The sequence below is a fragment of the Sander lucioperca genome, chromosome 11, assembly GCF_008315115.2.
Source record: "Sander lucioperca isolate FBNREF2018 chromosome 11, SLUC_FBN_1.2, whole genome shotgun sequence".
NCBI classification, from domain to species: Eukaryota; Metazoa; Chordata; class Actinopteri; order Perciformes; family Percidae; genus Sander; species Sander lucioperca.
This window is the reverse complement of record NC_050183.1, coordinates 5,233,758-5,252,788: the sequence shown is the minus strand read 5'-3', so window position 1 is coordinate 5,252,788 and position 19,031 is coordinate 5,233,758. Positions and strand designations below refer to the sequence as shown.

Genomic DNA, 19,031 nt, shown 5'->3' with positions numbered 1-19,031 from the left:
TTAAGATTATTAATTTCAGCTGTGCTTTTCTTACTATGACAAGTCAAAATGTCTGCTGTGAAAAAAGGTCCATTAAACGTATTAAGTGACTTCTTACTACTGATGTTATCAGAGTTGGGCTACAGTTTAAGATGCGTCATGGATTGCATTCTGCGATACAAACAGCAGGTGGCGGAAACGTCCCGTAAGCAACGGGGGCAAAAAAAAAATCAGAAGAAGAAGAAATACGTGCAGTGTGACGTTAAACGTCTGCGCCGAGACAGCCACACGTGTTGTTTTCATGGACATTTGAGTGCTTGGTGATATTTTTGTGTTAGAGTGAAGTGTAAAAACTACAGCGAGAAATATGGGGAAGAAACTCAAAGTCGGAAAAACCAGAAAAGATAAATTCTACCATCTGGCTAAAGAAACAGGTAACGTTAGAGTACCACTCCTAGAAAACATAAGCTTGAGACTTTAACGTTAAGCATTGAAGTAACGTTAGATATCAGCATTAGCAGAATTGCTAGCCAACTCGCTAACACTAAATAAAGGTATGCTGCATCAGGATTTTGGAGTCGCAGCTGTCTGATAACATCGTGTTTTATCTTTTTCAGGTTATCGCTCTCGGTCTTCCTTCAAACTCATCCAGCTCAACCGTAAATTTCAGTTTCTACAGAAAGCCAGAGCTCTGGTCGACCTGTGTGCTGCTCCTGGTGGATGGTGAGCTGCCTGTCAACACCCAGATGCTAATTATCTGTTTAAAAGCTGGGATGCCCAAACTTTAGAGACATAGAGGGACACAAAGTAAACGCTGGTTTATTTCATCCTGTGAAACGTGTAGACGTTAAGAAAATCTTTCTACAATCTATTGCTTTCAATAAATGTTGTAGTTCAACCCCACTTCAGTAACGTTATTCCTTTAGGGATGTTAATTGTGTTATTACAAATGTGTTCTTTGGACAGTTGGGTAAAGATCAACAACAGCCCTCCAATAAGGGTACTGGACACCATGATAGAAGCAGGAACTCTGGTATTCCCAAACAGAATACCTGTTTATACATAAGTACCCTTTTTCGAGGTCACAAATGGGGCTATGTATTTGAATGTCTAAAAGATAGAGATGAGAAATGTATGTTGTGGAATATAGGTAGCACAATGAATACACTCATGATTCAAAATCTCCTTTCAGGTTGCAGGTTGCGTCCAAGTTTATGCCTGTATCCAGTCTCATCATTGGTGAGTGTTATGTCATCAGTATGGTTATCTGATAATACATTGTTCTGCCTCTGCTAAGGCTTTTGAAGTCAGTTGTTTAAATAAGTCTCATTGGTTGTTTTGGAATAAACTAATTGCAGTCTAATTTCTGATTAGTGAGATACGGTGAGACAAGTTTTAAAAAGTGTTTCCTCTCGTCAGGTGTTGACCTGGTGCCCATCAAGCCCATCCCCAACGTGGTGGTGCTGCAAGAAGACATCACCACCGACAAATGCAGAACGGTGAGGCAGCTACTGCAGAGTTCAGCACGTCACTGAAGTAAAACCGACATCAGTGTCCTGGCTGCAGTGTTGCATACACGGATATACACAGGATAACCAATTTAATGACACAGATGATTGTGCCAATGACATTAAATGCCTGCTCTGTATATTCACAAACTATAGGATAGTTTTAAACATGGGTTTGTTAAATGTGATACTGTCTGTCCCATATACAGGCTTTACGAAAGGAACTGCAGACTTGGAAGGTCGACGTTGTGTTAAATGACGGAGCCCCGAATGTGGGAGCCAACTGGCAACATGATGCCTTCTCACAAGGTAGGTGCAGCCAAAGCAAACGTTTGCCGCTGAGTAAAGCAGTAAGTAACCAGCTTATTTATAAGGGCCATGCGTCTGAAAATATTAACACATAAATAATTGATACAATTACATCTTTGTACAACATTTGAATGCAGTTTGAGAGGAAAATTAAATGTTCTTACCTTTTATTTCCTCGTGTTTTTGTGTCCAAATCACATCCATGAGTAGTTTATAAGCGGCACCTGTCAGAATGGATCGTATTTGAACCTAATGTCACAAAATCTCACTTTGTCCCTTGCTTCATCTCCAGCTCATTTGACCCTCATGGCCCTGAAGTTGGCCTGTGACTTTCTGACTAAAGGTGGTACTTTCGTCACCAAGGTCTTCCGCTCCAAAGACTACCAGCCACTGCTCTGGATCTTCCAGCAGTTATTCAAGAAGGTGCAGGCCACCAAGCCACAGGCATCTAGGAACGAGTCCGCTGAGATCTTTGTCATCTGTCAGGGTCAGTGGCAGCTACATATTACAGTCTGTGATGAAAAGAAAAACGTATTTCTTTAGCCACTTCTGCAGATTACATCTAAACCAAATTTGTCTTTTTCTTACCAGGTTTTGTTGCCCCAGACAAAATCGACAGTAAGTTCTTTGACCCCAAACATGCGTTCAAAGAGGTGGAAGTGCAGGCCAAAACTGTGAGGGATCTGATTCCTGTCAAGAAGCCAAAGGCATGTACACTGTATGGGATAATTGAATCATAGATTATCCATCATTTAACAGATACTTTCAAGTGTTTCGTCACAATACGAACACCAGAATCGACATTCATATGTTGAGGTTGTCGATATGGTGTGACCGTTCATTACTTTGGAGAAAACGGCCCACATTTGACACCAATATCGCATGTTTTATTGACCAAGCAGCTTTGCTTTTGTTCCAGGCGGAGGGATACACAGATGGTGATCTGACACTCCACCACAGTTTCACAGTGACAGCGTTTCTGAAAGCCGACAATGCCATAGACTTCCTGGACAAAGCCAGTGAGGTGAGATCTCTGTACTACTTTAACTTGTCAAAGACCGATGCTGGAGGTCTGCAGTTTCATAGAAAATCCTTTAAAATATAAATTTCAGCTGTAAGTAGAAGGATGTTGAGAAAAATGTGAGATTTATGAAGAATTACTCTGGACCGGATTATTAGACGCTACAGTCCATAGTACGATGTATGTAATGTAAACTGACTGACCTCAGTGTGAAAGAGACAGAAAGAGAAGGAGACAGAAAAGAAAATCTAAGAAAAAGCCTACCTGTACCATTCTTACTCTGTCTTTCTCCCTCAGATCACCTTTGACAACATAGACCTGCAGTCTCACCCGGCCACCAGTAATGAGATAAAGGAGTGTTGTCGTGACATCAAAGTGTTGGGACGCAAAGAGCTCCGGTAAGTTAGTTTTTCAGTACTTTTATTTATTTTTTATTTTTTTAAATATAGGAGAGATAAGTGACTCAAGCATTCGTGTGTGTTCTTTTCGCCATCCTCACATATGCAGCCTGCTGCTGACCTGGAGGTCCAAGCTGAGAAAATTCCTGGCCAAAAAACTGAAGGATGATGCCAAACAGCCTGACCCGGACATCAAGTAAAGTCTTTACAGCACATTTACAAAAAGCCACTGAAATGTTATTGTCTTTGCCAGAATGTGTCATAGGAGATTGAAAAACATCTCTTTGCTTTGTTTTTAGCTTGAGTTCTGATGAAGAAAAGGGTGCTTCAGAGGACGAACCAGACAAGAAGAAAGAGAAGCAGGGGGGAGAAGAGGATGACGAGGAGGAAGAAATGGAAAAGAAACTGGCAGAACTGAAAGCGGAGGAGGTGGCTGAGCTCAAACGGTATGACACTTAAATTGTTCAGGATTACTATTTTCTTTCTACCCAGGATTTTACTTTTTCTGTTATTTCCTGCGACTGTTTGTTGCACTACTAAGTTGCAACAGACCCCACAAGCACTGTTGTGAAGTAGTTGTTACAATGTGCTTGATTGAACCAGCAGCACTTTGATAGACCTTATCATCTTAACCTCTTACCCTTGGTCTGGTTTTAGTGGAAATATATGAAATGGGAACTTGTGGTTTTGACATTTAAGTAAAGACAGTTTGAATAACTTTCATGCTTCATCAGGAAGAAGAGGAAGCTGCTGAAGGAGCGGAGGAAGCTGAGGGAGAGGGTGGAGCTGAAGATGGACCTGCCTGGCGTCTCCATCGCAGATTCCAGTGACTCATCCATGTTTTCCCTCACCACCATCAAGAAGCAAAAGGTGACGCCAAAACACAGACGCACACATACGGATGCAAAGCTCCTTTTTGGGCTTGGTTGGTAAAATCTAGACTTAATTCAGTTTGGTACTTTTAAGTTGTTGACATCAGTTGGTGCAGATTTGGGCTCATCTACTGCCAAAAGTTTTTTCAGTGGCCCTTTGGCCTTAGAGATTTACGTCAAACAAATAAAGCTTCAGTCTCCATAACTTATTGTCCCCAATGCTAATTTGATGCTCCTTTTATTATTCACCTCTCTTCTTCAGGCGCTCACTGATATATCCAAGGGGGACATGCAGGTGGCAGACACCCTGGTAGAAGAAGATGAAGACCTTTACCTGTCTGAGGAAGACGATGACGAGGCGGATAAAATGTCCCTGGCCTCTGACTTGGATGATGACGACTTGGAAGAGGTGGAGCAGAGACAGAAAGAACTGGAGAAGAACGCACCAAAGAAGAAGTAAGTGAAGTAATACTGCATGAAACAAGTCAGTCCACTATTTGAAATTCTGTTCCTGCCATGTTTTGGAAATAGTGTCATACCCTCCATAATGAATTGTACTTTTCCAGAGTAAAGTTCACTGATGAAGAGGAGGAGGAGGAAGAAGGGCAGGATAGTGGTTTGCTGGTGGAACTGGAAGGAAAAGATGAAAAGAAGGAACGAGAGACCAACCTGTGGTTCAGCAAGGTTTGTCCACTTGTGCTCTCATAATGTAATGGATACAATGTTCATGTTGGCAGTTACACAAACTGGTGGCTGTATAATGATTTGTCACCTGCAAATGAGTTGATTTCTGTGCGACCTTTGACCCTGCCGTCCTTTTGCTCTGTAGGGCATCTTCTCTGAGATCGACCTGGAAGGAGACGCAGAGAGTGAGCTCCGACAGACCGAATGGCTTCAGAACAAAAAAACGGGTAAAAGTTTCACATTCATTTATTCACGCATCCAAAACAGATTTTCCATACCTGAGTGAGTAAAAAAAAAAAAACATACAGTAGTGGTATAATAGTACAAAATATCATTAATTAAAGGATAGTAGCTCTAATATAAATGGGGCTGGCAAAATAATGACATTTTTGGATCTTCTTTTGGAAAAGGCAAAAAGAGGAAAGCTGAAGAAGAGGAGGAGGAGGAGGAGGAGGAAGAGGAGGAGGCTGCTCCACCAGAGAAGGAAAAGGCGGGACCTTCAAAGCAAGCTGAAGAGGAGAGTGACAGTGACTCGGATGACAGCAGCGACGATGAGAAGTAAAACCTAATTTCTTGTGGCTGTCTATGCTGTTTTCTGTTCTAAATATATGGATCCAATTTGATTCATACTATTGACAATAAGTAATTGCACAAATAAATCATTTAATATTTTTGCTCCTTGTTCAAGGGAGATTATCAAGATGAAGCAGGTCACTAAAGGGACTGGTGGGATGTCGGGAGAGGCGAATGACGTTGACCTCCAAGTTGTTCCTGTAGAAAGCATCAGTGAGTATGAGATGCATTCATACGCCAGGGGGGTTTAACTGGTTTAACTGGATTTGTGTAGGTTCCAACCTACACAAATCCTAACATAACACAAGAGAAACGAGGCATCTTAAATCAAATGTCATCAACATCAACTCAAAAGCAATTACGTAACCAAAACGAGAATGAACTGTTCTCTTCTGTGCATGTACATGCATCCAGTAAAAGTGCTTCATCTTCATGTTTTTGTGTAACTATGTGCATGTGTGTGGGTCCTGTGCTCCTCAGGTAAGAAAGCCAGGATCCTGGATGCAGAGGGCCTGGCCCTGGGCTGTCAGATCGCCACGTCTAAGAAGAGAGCCAGGGACCTGTTGGATGGCTCTTTCCACAGGTGTGTGAGTGCGTGTGAGGTATCCCAATTGTGTGCCCACTTTTCAATCAGTTCAAATAGTCTCACAAAGCTTACAGTAATTAAAGTATCGGGCTGAAGATGTTCTTATTTTCTACAGATTCAACAAAGTATTGTTCCTACTAACAAGTGCCTGTATTGCCAATATCATTTTTACAAACAACGCAGCAAAGGGCCGCAGGTCGGAGTCGAACCCTGGCCCGCTGCGTCGAGGAGTACACCTCTATATGTGGGTGCCCGCTCTACCAACTGAGCTTTCTGGGTGCCCAAGTCCTGCTGTTGTAAATACTCGCTTGTGCACCTAATGTGTGAAAATAAAAATGTACTGTATATTTGTGAACCGTTTTTTAAAGATTTATATCTTCAGTAGGAACAAATTGGCTTTAGGGTTGAGTGCCACAGAAACATAGTAGGGAGGACAATAACAAGTATAGAATAACACCAGACTTATTTGAAAATAATGTGATATCTCCTACTGCTAAAGTCTGTGACCAGGTGCCACATGCATTAACACCACAGTGTTTACATCAGCCTTACACACACAGTATCTAATTCTAAAACGGGGACATGTTTGAAAGATGCCTGTACAGCAAGCTGATTGTATGATGCTCCTGCAGGTTTGCTAGCTCCGAGGAGCAGTGGGATGTACCGGAGTGGTTCCTGGATGACGAACGGAAACACCGCAAGAAGCCAGTGCCGGTCACCAAGGAGATGGTCGAGGAGTTCAAGCAAAAATGGAAGGAGATCGATGCCCGACCCATCAAACGAGTTGCAGAGGCCAAGGCCAGGAAGAAGAGGAGGGTAAGATCTAGGAAATGTACAATGGTGCAACAGTTGATGGAACATAAGGCTGACAATGCTAAAAGATGATCAGACATAAAACTGGATCTTTATTTAAAAAATCACTACAGCTGATGGATCTGTTTTGGTTTTCGAAACAAAAACACCTCAAACCGTTTTAATTTAGGGAACCTCAGGCAAAGTATTTCTGTAGATCTTGATTTGTAAGTTTCTCTGACGTTTCCAGATGCTGAAGAAGATGGAGCAGGCTAAGAAAAAAGCAGAGGCAGTTGTCAACACAGTGGACATCTCTGAGAGGGAGAAGATGGCTCAGCTGAAGGGGTATGACATCACACCTGTAGTGTTGGAGCCACACTTCAAAAGAAAATGACGACGTCATTAAACTAAATGCTTCCTTGTAGATAATTGTATCAATAACACAATTTCAATCAATCTGTCTTGTCTTTTTCCCATTCTGTCAGTATCTACAAGAAAGCTGGCCTGGGAAAGGAGAAGAGAGAAGTAACGTACGTTGTGACCAAAAAGGGAGCTGGCAAGAAGGTGAGGAGGCCCGCCGGCGTCAAGGGAGCCTTCAAACTGGTGGATGGACGCTTGAAGAAAGACATGCGGGGGATGCAGAGGAAAGAACAGCAGGCTAAAGGGGGCAAAGGAAAAGGTGGTAAAGGAAGAGGAGGACATGCAAAGGGTGGCAGAGGAGGGATGAAGAGTGGTAGAGGGCGAAAAGGAAGATAAATTTGAACCTGTAGCACTCTCACAGTCTTGCCTTCCTAACTATTAAACATTGCCTGGTCTCATGTTGCAGGTGAGCATTTATGGAGCTTTGTGAGCGAAGATGCCACAGTTTGGGCTCTTGTCCAGAGGCTAAAATGAATTTTGGTCATTCAAATGGATGCTGTCTTTTTTCTTTAGCAACTTTTGCTAAGGTTCCTGAAAACCCATTTAGATATGTTCTGTGGGTACTTAAATACTGGTGTTCTCTGCACGTCTTTCTGAAGATGAAGATTATTTGTCTTGAACTATGTAAACGGAGTGGTTTCACTCAACAGCTAAACTGTAAATGGCAGAAATCAAGTTAAAAATAAATGTTCTCCAGAAATGTTGCTATTAATGTAAATATTATATACACATTTTTGCAATAAATGTTTTGAATCTTTAATTCAGTGTTTCCTGTGATTTAAAAAAAAAAAAAAGTAAATTTTTTTTAGAACCTTCATTCCTTTAACTTTCTTTCTTGACTTTTTAGAGATATATGGTCCTCACAGGACAGCAACGATACAAACATGATGATCTTATAAAATATGATGCATTGCTGTAGATTAAACTACCCAACAGTGTAAAAAGGAGTTTAAATTGGCACAACCTTAAACATTAACAGCAGTGAAATAAAATGTACACATTAATGCAGCAGTAACATTAATCCAAAAACATAAAATAGTAAAACACTGACAGGGAACAGTTTGCTGCACACGACTTATTATGAGTATATTTGACTGATAATACTTAGATCTATTACTTAAATTAAGTTTTCGAATGCAGGACTTTTAGTGGAGTCTTTTCACAGTGGGCTATCAGTACTTTTACTTCAGTAAAGGATCTGAATACCTCTTCCACCACTGACTATAACTTATCTTGAGTGAATGTTTTTTTTCTTTTTAATTTTCTTAAATAATTTCACTTAAATTATCTTTTTCTTTAGCCTTTGCTGAGCACTTGTCATCACATAAGTTTATTCTTCCAAAAGAAAAACAAATAGATAACAATTTAATTTTTGACTAAAATAATATATAGGCATATCGTTTCCTCTGAAAACTATTTTTCCCTTGAGCCTTTGCGACGTACGTACGTTAGGGTTGTATCGTAAAGCGGCTCTGGCAGCCGTAAAACTCCAAAGAAGGAGAAGAAGCGGCTGTTGTTGTGTTTGAGTGGAACGTATTTAATATTCAACGTGTTATTGTAGCATTCGCATATCAAAGTGTCTTCAAAGACAAATCTTAGTCGGTGGGTCTGAAATGATGATAGCAGTTACCATTACGTTAGCTTGTTGAGTTAAGTTGTTAACTCAACTTTGTTGAATAGCTAACGTTAGCCACCTGTACTTGCTTTCACTTTTAAGTCTTGGAAGTTATTACTGCAGCTAGTTAGCTCTAACACTGGACGGTTAGTTGGGAAAGTACCATCGTTTCTCTACCAGGATGCTCCTCATTGTCCTGGTATGCAGCCTGTCTCTGGCTGCCACAGGACAGCAGGTGGACGACAACGACTGGATAGACCCCTATGACATGCTCAACTACGATGCTAGCACCAAGACGATGAGGAAGCCTGCAGAGGTTGGGTGATGTTAAATGTCAACACTGGCCGAATTGCATTAGCTAACGTTGCAATTGCCCTAATGCTCTGAAGCTGTGTTAATATCTCTGCTGTGATAATTAATGCGTGTGTATGTATGGCTTGCAGACAGCAAACTATGACAATGTGCCAACCAAGAGAAGAGAGTATACTCAGGACCACGGCCAGGTGGAGCCGACGCCGTGTAGCAAACAAGTAGAGGCTCTACAGAGACAGGTTTGTGGTTCGTTCTTCTTAGGAAACCAATTACTGTACAAGAGTATCTACAGCTATACGACGGCAGGCGATGTTCTCTGCAGATAATAGCAATCATTTACATCTTTAATTACTGGCAGATTCAAACAGTAATCAGTAGATGTCTGAATATAATTCAATAAAAATCAATCAATCAATCAATCATATTCTTTAGTGCAACAGAAACACAAGTTAAAACAATTGTGCAAAATGAGTTAAATTATAAATAAAAATTTGAATAATTAATTCTTGAGAATTTAGACCTTTTAATGGATTCATTTTTACCACTCTATTAGGGACGTTTTTTGTTTAAACATTAGAGAAATGAATAGGGACAGTTGGCAAAAACTGGCAAAGATTAAGACAACAATCAGAGATGTGGACTTGAGACTTGGTGACTTGGACTCAAGTTGACTTTCGAGTTGACTTGACAAAAAATTAAAAAAAAAATTGGGTCTTGATTTGAGGCATGATGACTCGGATGGCTTACGTGTATTCATAAGTTTGAATGTTAGCTGTTAAATATAAAATAATATAATTTAACGTTGTCATGTTTCTGTCTAAATATCAAGTGTGCTATGCAGCAGCAGCAGCGCAAACTGTGAATCATGACAACTCAAAAAGCTCCCCGATATGTGATTGTCATGACTGGATGACTAGCTGCCAGTCAAACAGCTTGCTATGGCAACCCGTAGCCTTTAAAGACTCCTTACCCCTACCTTGTCTTTTCTCTTCATAAAGACCGGGTACTACGGGTAAGAGTACTTTATCTTGGGTGTAGAAAAAAGTGACTTGATTTGGGACTTGACGTGCCTTAACTAAGGACTCGACTTGATATAACCTGTGACGTGACTTGCCCCCAAAAAATAACTCGAGACTTGGACCAAATAACTTGAGACTTGGGGCTTGAGCAAAGATGACTTGTTCACAACACTGCCAACAATACAGAAAATCTAAAAGCTGGTGCTTGACGTGACAGGCAGGCTTTAGATGCCTCAAAATGAATGAGCATAAGGTTGCTGGACACATCGGAGACACTGTTCTGCTTTGCTTTCATCAGAATAAAGAACTAAACAAGAGAATCACGGCCATGTCTCAGCAGCCTTCATGCAATCCAGTGTTCAAACGATTCCTTACCAGACTCCGGAAGGAAATACAAAGAGTTGGTTTGGTATGTGGTCAATTCACAAGTATTATATTATGCTGTGTTATGTGGCTTTGAATACGTCTTTGCTAATCTTAAATGCATTTTACTGACCCTTTTTTGTAATCATCATGTGGCCTACATTTGACAATGCTACCTGTCCCCTTTGCTCCCCAGCCCACTGACTCCACGGACATTCTCTATGATGCCACAATCAGGCTGTCCTCACAAGCCATGGCAGAGATTCAGACACTTCTGGAGGGTGAAGACAGCTGGAGAACAGGGGCTCTGGACAATGCCATTAGTCAGATACTGGTAGACCTCAGACCGCATGACTACGAGGCCTGGAAGTGGCGTTTTGAAGACACCTTTGGCGTGGAGCTTGACACACTATTAAAAGTAAGCCTCATTTATTAGTCTGAAATCTTTGTTTGTGGGTCTTTACGATACTTCAGTCATGTGCTACAATTAACGTCCATAGTTAAAGCTTTAAAATCTGAGTGTAGTCTGATTTTTATTTTTTTTTTTCATGTGTCATAAACTGCGTATTGCAAACTGGAGTACCTGGTTTTTGTAGAGAGAAAATGTAAATCCTTAATGTCTCTTGCATACTAGATAACTTCCTTCTAGGTAAAATCCACCAGAATTGTACAATACCCAAAAGCTCAAATGTAATGGCAGAATAAAGCAGATTTCTGTGATTGTTTTTTTCCCTTAAGTCAACGCAGTACTCAAACAAGAACCACCGCTTCACTCTCAGTGGTATATGCACACAAGTAACCGGGTCGTCATTCTCCAGTAAACTCATTTCTTAAACATCATGTAACAACTAGAAACCTGGGTTCCATAATCAGGTTTGGGATTAGAAAAAACACAAGCTACATTTCTCCTGCAGAAAGACAATTTCTTGGCTATGTGTGCGGGTCAAATTGTACTCAAAAATTGTAATTCTCAAATTTGATTGTAATTGTTCTGTCTGTTTGTGTTCCAGATTGGGCTGGGCATTCTGGTCATAGTGGCTATCATATGCACTCAGCTGTGGTCAAAGGTGTCCTGGTTCATGCAGTTCACTAGACTGTTTGCTGTCTGCTTCTTCGTCAGTATTATCTGGAACTGGCTTTATCTGTACAAGGTGAAATTCCCTTGCTGTTGTTTAAATGTCATTCAGTGCTTTTGTTTACACAGATAAGTTTGTAATACCATTAAAGGTTTTTTATTTATTTATTTTTTTTTCAGATTGCCTTTGCTGAGCACCAAAGCGACCTAGTGAAGATGGATAACGCCTATTTAAAATGCACTGGAGTGAAGAAAATTGACTGGAGTGATAGCTTGAAAGGTGAGCCAATTACATGTGTGTGTGTATGTATGTGTATATATATATATATATATATATATATATATATATATATATATATATATATATAAAATTGTAAAATATTATCCATTATCATTTGATACCCCCTGTTAGGATTGATGGATTGATTTGAAACAATGACAATAAGTTGTGGCCAGGTGTGTATCTTTCTGCTGATCCATATATGGGTCCATTCACCACCACTGCCCCATGCACATCAGTCAAACATTGCCTAGTGCACATTAAATGTGCACTTTTGTTTTTACTTCACCGCAACCCACTTAGAGTTGGGTCGGGCACGCTTTTGCCCAACTCCGGAGATAGTCCATCTCGGCCCAACTCGGCGTGTTTGAACTGGTAATACGCGACTTGCGGGCCAAAAGTGCTACTGTTTTTTTGTCGTGTTTTTGCAGAGTGGTTCAGAAGCACCTGGACTCTTCAAGGTGACCCTTGTAAGAAATACTATGAAGTCCTCATGGTCAACCCCATTCTGCTGGTACCTCCAACTAAGGTATGTAGGTCACTATTATGGCATGTATGTGTTACGAGTCCCAGGGATGAGTGCCACAGTATCTGAAATGTAACCTGTATGAAAGCAGGTAAAATGGGAACAATGAAGATATGGTGCGTCTCGTTTCCTTCCAGATTGCTTCTCTGGTTGTTTTATTAAACGACTCAAAATCATGTAAACATAACACATTTCTGTTCTAAGCATTTCAGTTCTTTGTCTAAGTTCACTAAAGTCCATCACTTAATTCAGTATACAGTTTAAAAATATGTGATAAACACGTCCATTGACTTTCATATTTAATAAACATCTTTAGTAATTAAAGTACACCAAGCCATGCTACTAGTGCAAATATGACGTCACCGTGGAAAAACGCCGTCAGGACAGACTTACTTTCTCTCTGTCTTTATACTTGTCAAAATCACTAGAAACATTTAACAATCATGTTAATAAAGCCTAACCTTGTAAACTGGATATTTCTGGGTTATTTACAGTTTGAAAGCAGGTAAAACGGAACAATGAAGATACGGTGTCTCATTTCCTTCCAGATTGCTTCTGATGAAACAGCAGAGGTTCCGCTCTCTTACCAATCCCCGCAGCCAAACGTTCCGCCTCACTGCTACCCAAAGAGAACCGCATTCCTCACTCCATTAGTGTAATGACAATTAGTTTTTTTCCCCTTAAATACAGACATAAATGTATCCCATAACTCAAAATTATAAGCATAATATTTACTCTTTCATTTTATCATATAAATGTGGTCACACTATCTTAGGTGTGCCACATATGGGTTTTCAGTGCACCTACAGGCTATATTATGCTGCATAATAATAATGTTTGTTACAAGGCTATCAGCTAACTACACAAAAGTCCTCTCTGAGGAATCATAACATAAAATAAAACATAGACAAAATGTCGCATTGCTGTTTTATTTTCCAGGTTTTTACGCATTTATTGAGGAATTAGAATGAAACGTTTCACGCTATCATTTAAATGGGTTCCCATTCGACATAAAGAGTCATCCTGAAGTTGACTATTTTAAAATGTGTATCAGTTTAGAATATCTTTATGGGTGTGGCAATGGCACACACAAAGTTAACATTCTAAGCGTCCCTCTCTGTTTAGGCAATCGCAGTTACCATCACAACATTCATCACAGAGCCGCTGAAGCATGTTGGACAGGGGATCAGTGAATTCCTTGTAGCCCTCCTCAAAGATCTTCCAATCACCCTGCAGATCCCAGTTCTCCTCACTATCGTGATCGCTATTGTGGTAAGGACTCTTTACACTCGCACACTACGCAAATAAATAATATCGGACAATGTTTCTCTATGCTGCTATATTTATTTAACTCTTCTACAGGTATGCGTGTATGGAAGTGTGCAGGCATCGTTCCGGTATGGCATCACTGCACCTTTCCGCCGCCCTCAAAGGGATCCACCTCCTCCACAGCTGGAGAACCCGCAGCCTCACATCCAGGAGATCGAGGACGGTGACCACTTAGCAGGAGGGGATGCACCACAACATGCCCAAAGGCACCGAGTCAATGATGGCAGATTACAAAGGAACCAGGTTCATCAGAGGCGGCCTAACAGACTCAGGGAAGAGCCAGCCAAAGTGGTTGTGGAGACACAACGCACTGCCGGGCCTCCCTACAGTGAGGATGAGATGGATGCTGTGCTGCGTGAGGCGGAGCAGAATCCCTCCGCTGAGTCAGATTCAGAAAACCTGCAGGAGACACCAGAGGACCTAGAAGGAGAGAGCGCCAGCAGTGTTGCTGCTAACACAACCCAAACACAAACTAAACCCACTGAATCAGATTCATCTTCATCAAAGACTAAACCTCTGAAAGAGAATGAAAAGCTTTCTCAAGATAAACTCAGCAGAGACAGTGGAGCACCCAAACCTCAGCCAGCAGGAAGGCGGCCTTTACAAACTGATGTTCAGGTGAGTTCTTTTTAAAATACATTAACTAAACTAAATCTTATTTACTGTACCTGACTTTAGACATACAATAGTGCTTCTTAAATGAGATGTAAACTTTAAAGTACACTGTTTGTCATGTTTTAATGCTTCAGCTTTGCACTAATGGGATGGTGAATATTCACATTGGACATAAATTGGTAAATAAGTATTTAATAATTAATAGATCATGTTTTATGATATTTTTTTGTTTTGTGTTTTTTTCTGTTGATAGCTGTAAAGCTTGTCTTGTACATTCGTTTCAACTTTAATAATACAAATTATACTGTATGTGCTGTGGATTTTAACTGGGATGCCATGGCAACTGGAACTTGATGATATCCAAAAGCGTGTGAAATAAATCTTTGATTCAAATTTTAGTTAACTAGTTTTAGCAATTAAATCATTTTTCTCTGTAACCAGAAATTTAGCTTTTTTTCTCCTCCCTCTCATCAGTATAGTCATGGTTAAAATGTGACATTTGTGAACAACTAGTACTTAGATCTATTTTATAATTTTGTAGGCATGTACTGAATCATATTTTTTTTAATTTTACATTCAAAGCTTTTATTTAGGTTTTGGAATAAAGTTTTGAATGTCTGTCTTTGTCACCCTACCGTTCTTTAATGACTATAACTCGTCAGTTTTGTCAACATAAATACCATAGAGTAGGGCTGCACAATTAATCGAATTTTAATCACGATCACGATTTTGGCTTCCCACGATCAAATTCACGTGATCGAGCGATATTTAAAATGCTTCATTCCGTTCATAGAACGCTCTGTGTCAAAGTTTTTTTTTTTTTTTTTTTTTTTTTTTTCAAAGCTCCGTAAACCACTCTCTGATCACGTGCCTCCATGAGCCAATCAGAGTTGTTCCCTGTACCGCGCAGCTTAGTTTAGATGTAGACAGTCACATAGGACAGAGTAACCTGAGGAAAATTCCACAACAGATAGCAGTTGGTCATAAATCGTCACAAGGTTTACCAGTTTATCAGTAAACGCAACATTTTGTCCTGTCTGTGTTGTTTTTCAGACAACAGCAGAGACCTGTGCTAGTTTGAGTCTTTTAGCTCATAACTTTAGCGGCAGACTGTTGTACGTCCCGCTGTTGGAATCCTCTACAGTGAAATACAGTCACACTACACCGTTTAGCTGTCAGCATTTTAGCCGTGTTTAATCCAGTTACTACTGTAGCTAATGGTAGGCTAACGTTACCTGCTGTGGAACGTGTTATTAGTGTTTACTAGCGGGACATGCAGCGATGTTTCTGTTTCCTCTGAAATGGCTCCTTCAGTATCCTTCAACAAAGGAGGAATGTAGCACAATATGGATGTGAAAGCAGTTATAATTAGCCTATGTAACAATAACATTCGTTTTGGTTAAAATCAACAAATAATCGTGATAATTAATCGTGATCAATATATTGATCAAAATAATTGTGATTATCCTTTTGGCCATAATCGTGCAGCCCTACCATAGAGTGTATGTAAAGATGGACGACGCGTCTCCACCATAGAAAGTATATAAGAGTGGACCAACAGATCCCATTGCTCTGGACGGAGACCAGTGAAGGATATTAGAAGCACTTTTCCGGTGAGCGCTGAGCGTTACTGCGCAGCCTCCAACTGAGAGAGACGACGTAAATGTGACGTGAGCAACCTGTCTGAAAGTTGTAAGTCTTCTGGTAGCTGTGCCACGAGAAATCTCAATCATTCCCAATCTTGCAGAGACGGAGAGCGTAGGTATATGTAAGGAGATAACATAGGCACAGGCTAATTATTGATCACTAAAATGCTAGTTAACATTAGTTATTAAATTTAAACAGCTAATGTAAGTCTAAACTGCCTGCGAGCTTCTCCTGTACTATACGGTAATTCCTCTACTATGCGACAGTAAGTCGCGTGGTTATGACATAATCGTTAGCCTATTTTTACAAAAACGTCTGCTATGGAGCCATAACATGAGGTACAAGGTAATGGAGCCTTTTATACATTGTCGTGTTTCTTTAGAAATAAACAATGGACAAATGAAGTCTTTAAACGCTTCAGATGTAAAGTTATTCGCTGTCAAAGTGGCGTCAAAATGAATGGCAGTCAATGGAATGCTAACGGGGGGTGATCGCTTATTAGCATCAAAATGGCACCATAGGAGGTTCGGGTTGTGAGGAGACGCTTACCCCCTTGGTCTCCACTTCCTCCCACTGTACAAAAGTGAAGCCAAAATACCAGAGTCTGCGCAGTAGTGATTGGGCGGAGGAGCCGCGGTATCAAAGCCCCGGCCATACACCCGCTCGATCAATCATGAGTCAATCACAGCTGTCAATCATGTTTATTCTGTTATTCATAGGTTTCACCCCATTTTTTTTTGGCATCAAATAACTAATAAAAACCAAACTAAACAAACAGAAACCATCTTCGGGAATAATTTATTATTTACTATAAATTATGATTTATTTTTGTAGTTTGGTCCATGTACCATCCGTGGAGGGGGCGGGATTTATGACGTATACTGCAGCCTCCAGGGGATGATTGAGATGTTTTGGCTTCACTTATACAGTTTATGCGTCAACCCCTGATAAATGCGTATAAAATATGTAAATATGTAGGCAGCAGGCTAATGCAATAAGGGCATAAAATAATGATAAAATAATATATATATATAAATAATAATAATCAAGCTCTTAGACTTGTAGCAACATTATGCTACGACAGAACAACGCTCTGGAGTTATTGGAAAAGTTTGGATCATACAAGTCAGAAACAATCCTAAGCAGCCACCACTTGAATCTAATTATGCAAATAGTATAATACTAATAATATTAGTGTAGCCTAATCTTTATTTGCAACTGTGCAGAAATACCGACTTTAAACTGAATAAATAGACAAGCAAAAAACGTGCGCAAAATTTTAATGTCAACATTACTAATGAAGCTTCGAACTATTCATCACAACTTCCTTAGCAATAAAGAGGTAGAATTTCACTGCATATGAGTACATTCTTCAGTACATCTTCATTGGCATTTGAAGGGTTTTAGCAGCAAATAACATAACCCCTTCTCTTTCTAAAATGTAATGGAACTAAATGTCTAATGATTTATTGATTGAAATCTCTAAATATAATATACTTTGTTTTAAGAATGTACTATTTGCTGCTACAAAACATTTTTATTTGAGCATGTAAGCATTTTTGTGCAACATATTTCTGATGTAAACCCCTTCACTACAGGACCTGCAGGTCTCAGCAGAAGACGGGACCTCCTCTGTCTCACTGCCGTCCATTGAAACTGTCGGAGTTCCTGTTCAGGAGACATCTGCAACATCAGTGGAGTAGGCAGCTTCTCCATCGGTCAAAGCTGAAAGCATAGATGCAAAGTGATGCAAAGAAGACTTAATAACTGACTCACTCGTGTTTAAATGTGCACAAACAATGTTTTAGAGGTAACCCAATGGAGAGAGCAGCCCAGTTTTGCCAACTAACTTTATCTCTCTGCCCTGCGGTGCACTGAATGTGCCTTTCCCTAAGCAGAGTCAACAACACAGTTTAGTGAATCTGCTCATTATTTCATGATGATTTCAGCTCTGCTGTATTTCCTCAGTTAGAAAGAGCCAAATGTTTGATTGACCGCACAGCCGCCACAATAAAATGGGTATCGGGGAAAGGGAACGGATGTTGTTAAAAACATTGTTTACTTGGTCTGGTGTTTCTGTGTTTTTTACCCATGGGTCAGGAATCATGGTCACCGTCTTTTCCTAGTTTCACTGTAATGATAACGAAAGACTGTGTTTAATTATAACAATGAACAAGTAGTAATGTTTAAAATTTTGAAAGATAAATATGCATTTGGATTTTGTAATTTAAAAGGGTTAAAATAAAATGTATTTCTTGATGCTGTATTTTTTTACAATAAGCATTTATTTTATTTTATTATTATTAGCGATTTGTATATAGAGGGCCTTTTAATAGTGATGCTGAAGTCAGTTTTGCTGGGCTGCAGTGCTACATTCTCTCATTTTCTATTGGGTGGGGCAAACTGCTTGTAAAGCATGACAGGATTACTGACAGCATGAGTGGCTTCAGTGGAATTCATAAACCAATTTGTGTATTAAAAATGAGAATCTCTTGTAGCAACCTGCTCCCAAAGAAAGAAATGTAATTGTTACTACTGAATTAGGCAGCAATACTTAAAGCTGCACCAATCAATCTTTCAGCTCATTGTTTTGGCTTTCAGGCCCGAAACTTTACTGAACCAAACGGCAGACAGACTGGGGAGCATTTAGCAGCTAAGGAGTCAGATATTTATCTCAGGAGTTAGTGAAGATTAAAACTGATTAGATTTTATTTCAAACATGTTAAAAACCAACAAGACAGAGCAAAAGAGAGTAAATATTGGACTTATGTACATCAGGTGGACAGAAACATGAGTCCAAATGAATGATAATGCTGCTTAGTGTCTGCTGGATGTGTAAATAGGCAACTGCTGCTAAAACGTTCATTACATCAACTTTACAAGGTGATCCTTTATTCTACATTTTCCAATTTAGTAGCCAAATGTTATTACAGGTGTGTGACCGTAAATCATATTAATGGGTAATAATCAAATACAAATAAAATGTTGTTACAATTTGTTGCTTTGTCCGGTGTGAAGCTTTTGGATTGTGACAGCCATGGCTTGAGGCGTTATATTTTCAGGTTGTCTGTCTGTCAATGCGTCTGTCCCATTATTTTTTTTTTTTTA

The 19,031-nt window shown here is 39.9% G+C and overlaps 2 protein-coding genes across 4 annotated transcripts; both read left to right on the top strand.

Annotated features, from left to right (window-relative positions):
- Positions 1 to 209: 209 nt before the first annotated feature.
- On the top strand, positions 210 to 7,902 carry ftsj3 (FtsJ RNA 2'-O-methyltransferase 3). Of its 2 annotated transcripts, none has more exons than XM_031307389.2 (21): positions 210 to 413; positions 597 to 702; positions 1,172 to 1,218; positions 1,399 to 1,478; positions 1,697 to 1,796; positions 2,089 to 2,283; positions 2,388 to 2,503; positions 2,716 to 2,820; positions 3,115 to 3,215; positions 3,325 to 3,411; positions 3,515 to 3,661; positions 3,950 to 4,085; positions 4,350 to 4,540; positions 4,654 to 4,771; positions 4,917 to 4,998; positions 5,182 to 5,329; positions 5,460 to 5,557; positions 5,825 to 5,927; positions 6,563 to 6,746; positions 6,973 to 7,067; positions 7,208 to 7,902. In XM_031307389.2, exons 1-21 carry the CDS (start codon positions 347 to 349, stop codon positions 7,476 to 7,478), a joined length of 2,577 nt encoding a protein of 858 aa, XP_031163249.1. In that variant the 5' UTR covers positions 210 to 346; the 3' UTR covers positions 7,479 to 7,902. The 2 variants fall into 2 exon arrangements, with proteins under 2 accessions (XP_031163249.1, XP_031163248.1); XM_031307388.2 differs by having other exon boundaries at positions 4,350 to 4,543.
- Positions 7,903 to 8,581: 679 nt separating this feature from the next.
- On the top strand, positions 8,582 to 18,189 carry clcc1 (chloride channel CLIC-like 1). 2 transcript variants are annotated; one of them, XM_036007536.1, is made up of 11 exons: positions 8,582 to 9,073; positions 9,201 to 9,308; positions 10,387 to 10,497; positions 10,648 to 10,869; positions 11,462 to 11,602; positions 11,707 to 11,806; positions 12,238 to 12,335; positions 13,458 to 13,604; positions 13,695 to 14,279; positions 14,411 to 14,455; positions 17,522 to 18,189. In XM_036007536.1, exons 1-11 carry the CDS (start codon positions 8,939 to 8,941, stop codon positions 17,624 to 17,626), a joined length of 1,797 nt encoding a protein of 598 aa, XP_035863429.1. In that variant the 5' UTR covers positions 8,582 to 8,938; the 3' UTR covers positions 17,627 to 18,189. The 2 variants fall into 2 exon arrangements, with proteins under 2 accessions (XP_035863429.1, XP_031163267.1); XM_031307407.2 differs by lacking the exon at positions 14,411 to 14,455 and having other exon boundaries at positions 8,583 to 9,073.
- The last annotated feature ends 842 nt before the right edge of the window (positions 18,190 to 19,031 follow it).

Bases quoted from the DNA above. Each gene is read 5' to 3' on its own strand.
- ftsj3 (XM_031307388.2), top strand. From the start codon at position 347: ATGGGGAAGAAACTCAAAGTCGGAAAAACCAGAAAAGATAAATTCTAC. The intron at 2,284-2,387 runs GTCAGTGGCAGC...TTTTCTTACCAG, and splicing joins GATCTTTGTCATCTGTCAGG to GTTTTGTTGCCCCAGACAAA. The intron at 6,747-6,972 runs GTAAGATCTAGG...TGACGTTTCCAG, and splicing joins AGGCCAGGAAGAAGAGGAGG to ATGCTGAAGAAGATGGAGCA.
- clcc1 (XM_036007536.1), top strand. From the start codon at position 8,939: ATGCTCCTCATTGTCCTGGTATGCAGCCTGTCTCTGGCTGCCACAGGA. The intron at 10,870-11,461 runs GTAAGCCTCATT...TTTGTGTTCCAG, and splicing joins AGCTTGACACACTATTAAAA to ATTGGGCTGGGCATTCTGGT. The intron at 12,336-13,457 runs GTATGTAGGTCA...CTCTCTGTTTAG, and splicing joins TGCTGGTACCTCCAACTAAG to GCAATCGCAGTTACCATCAC.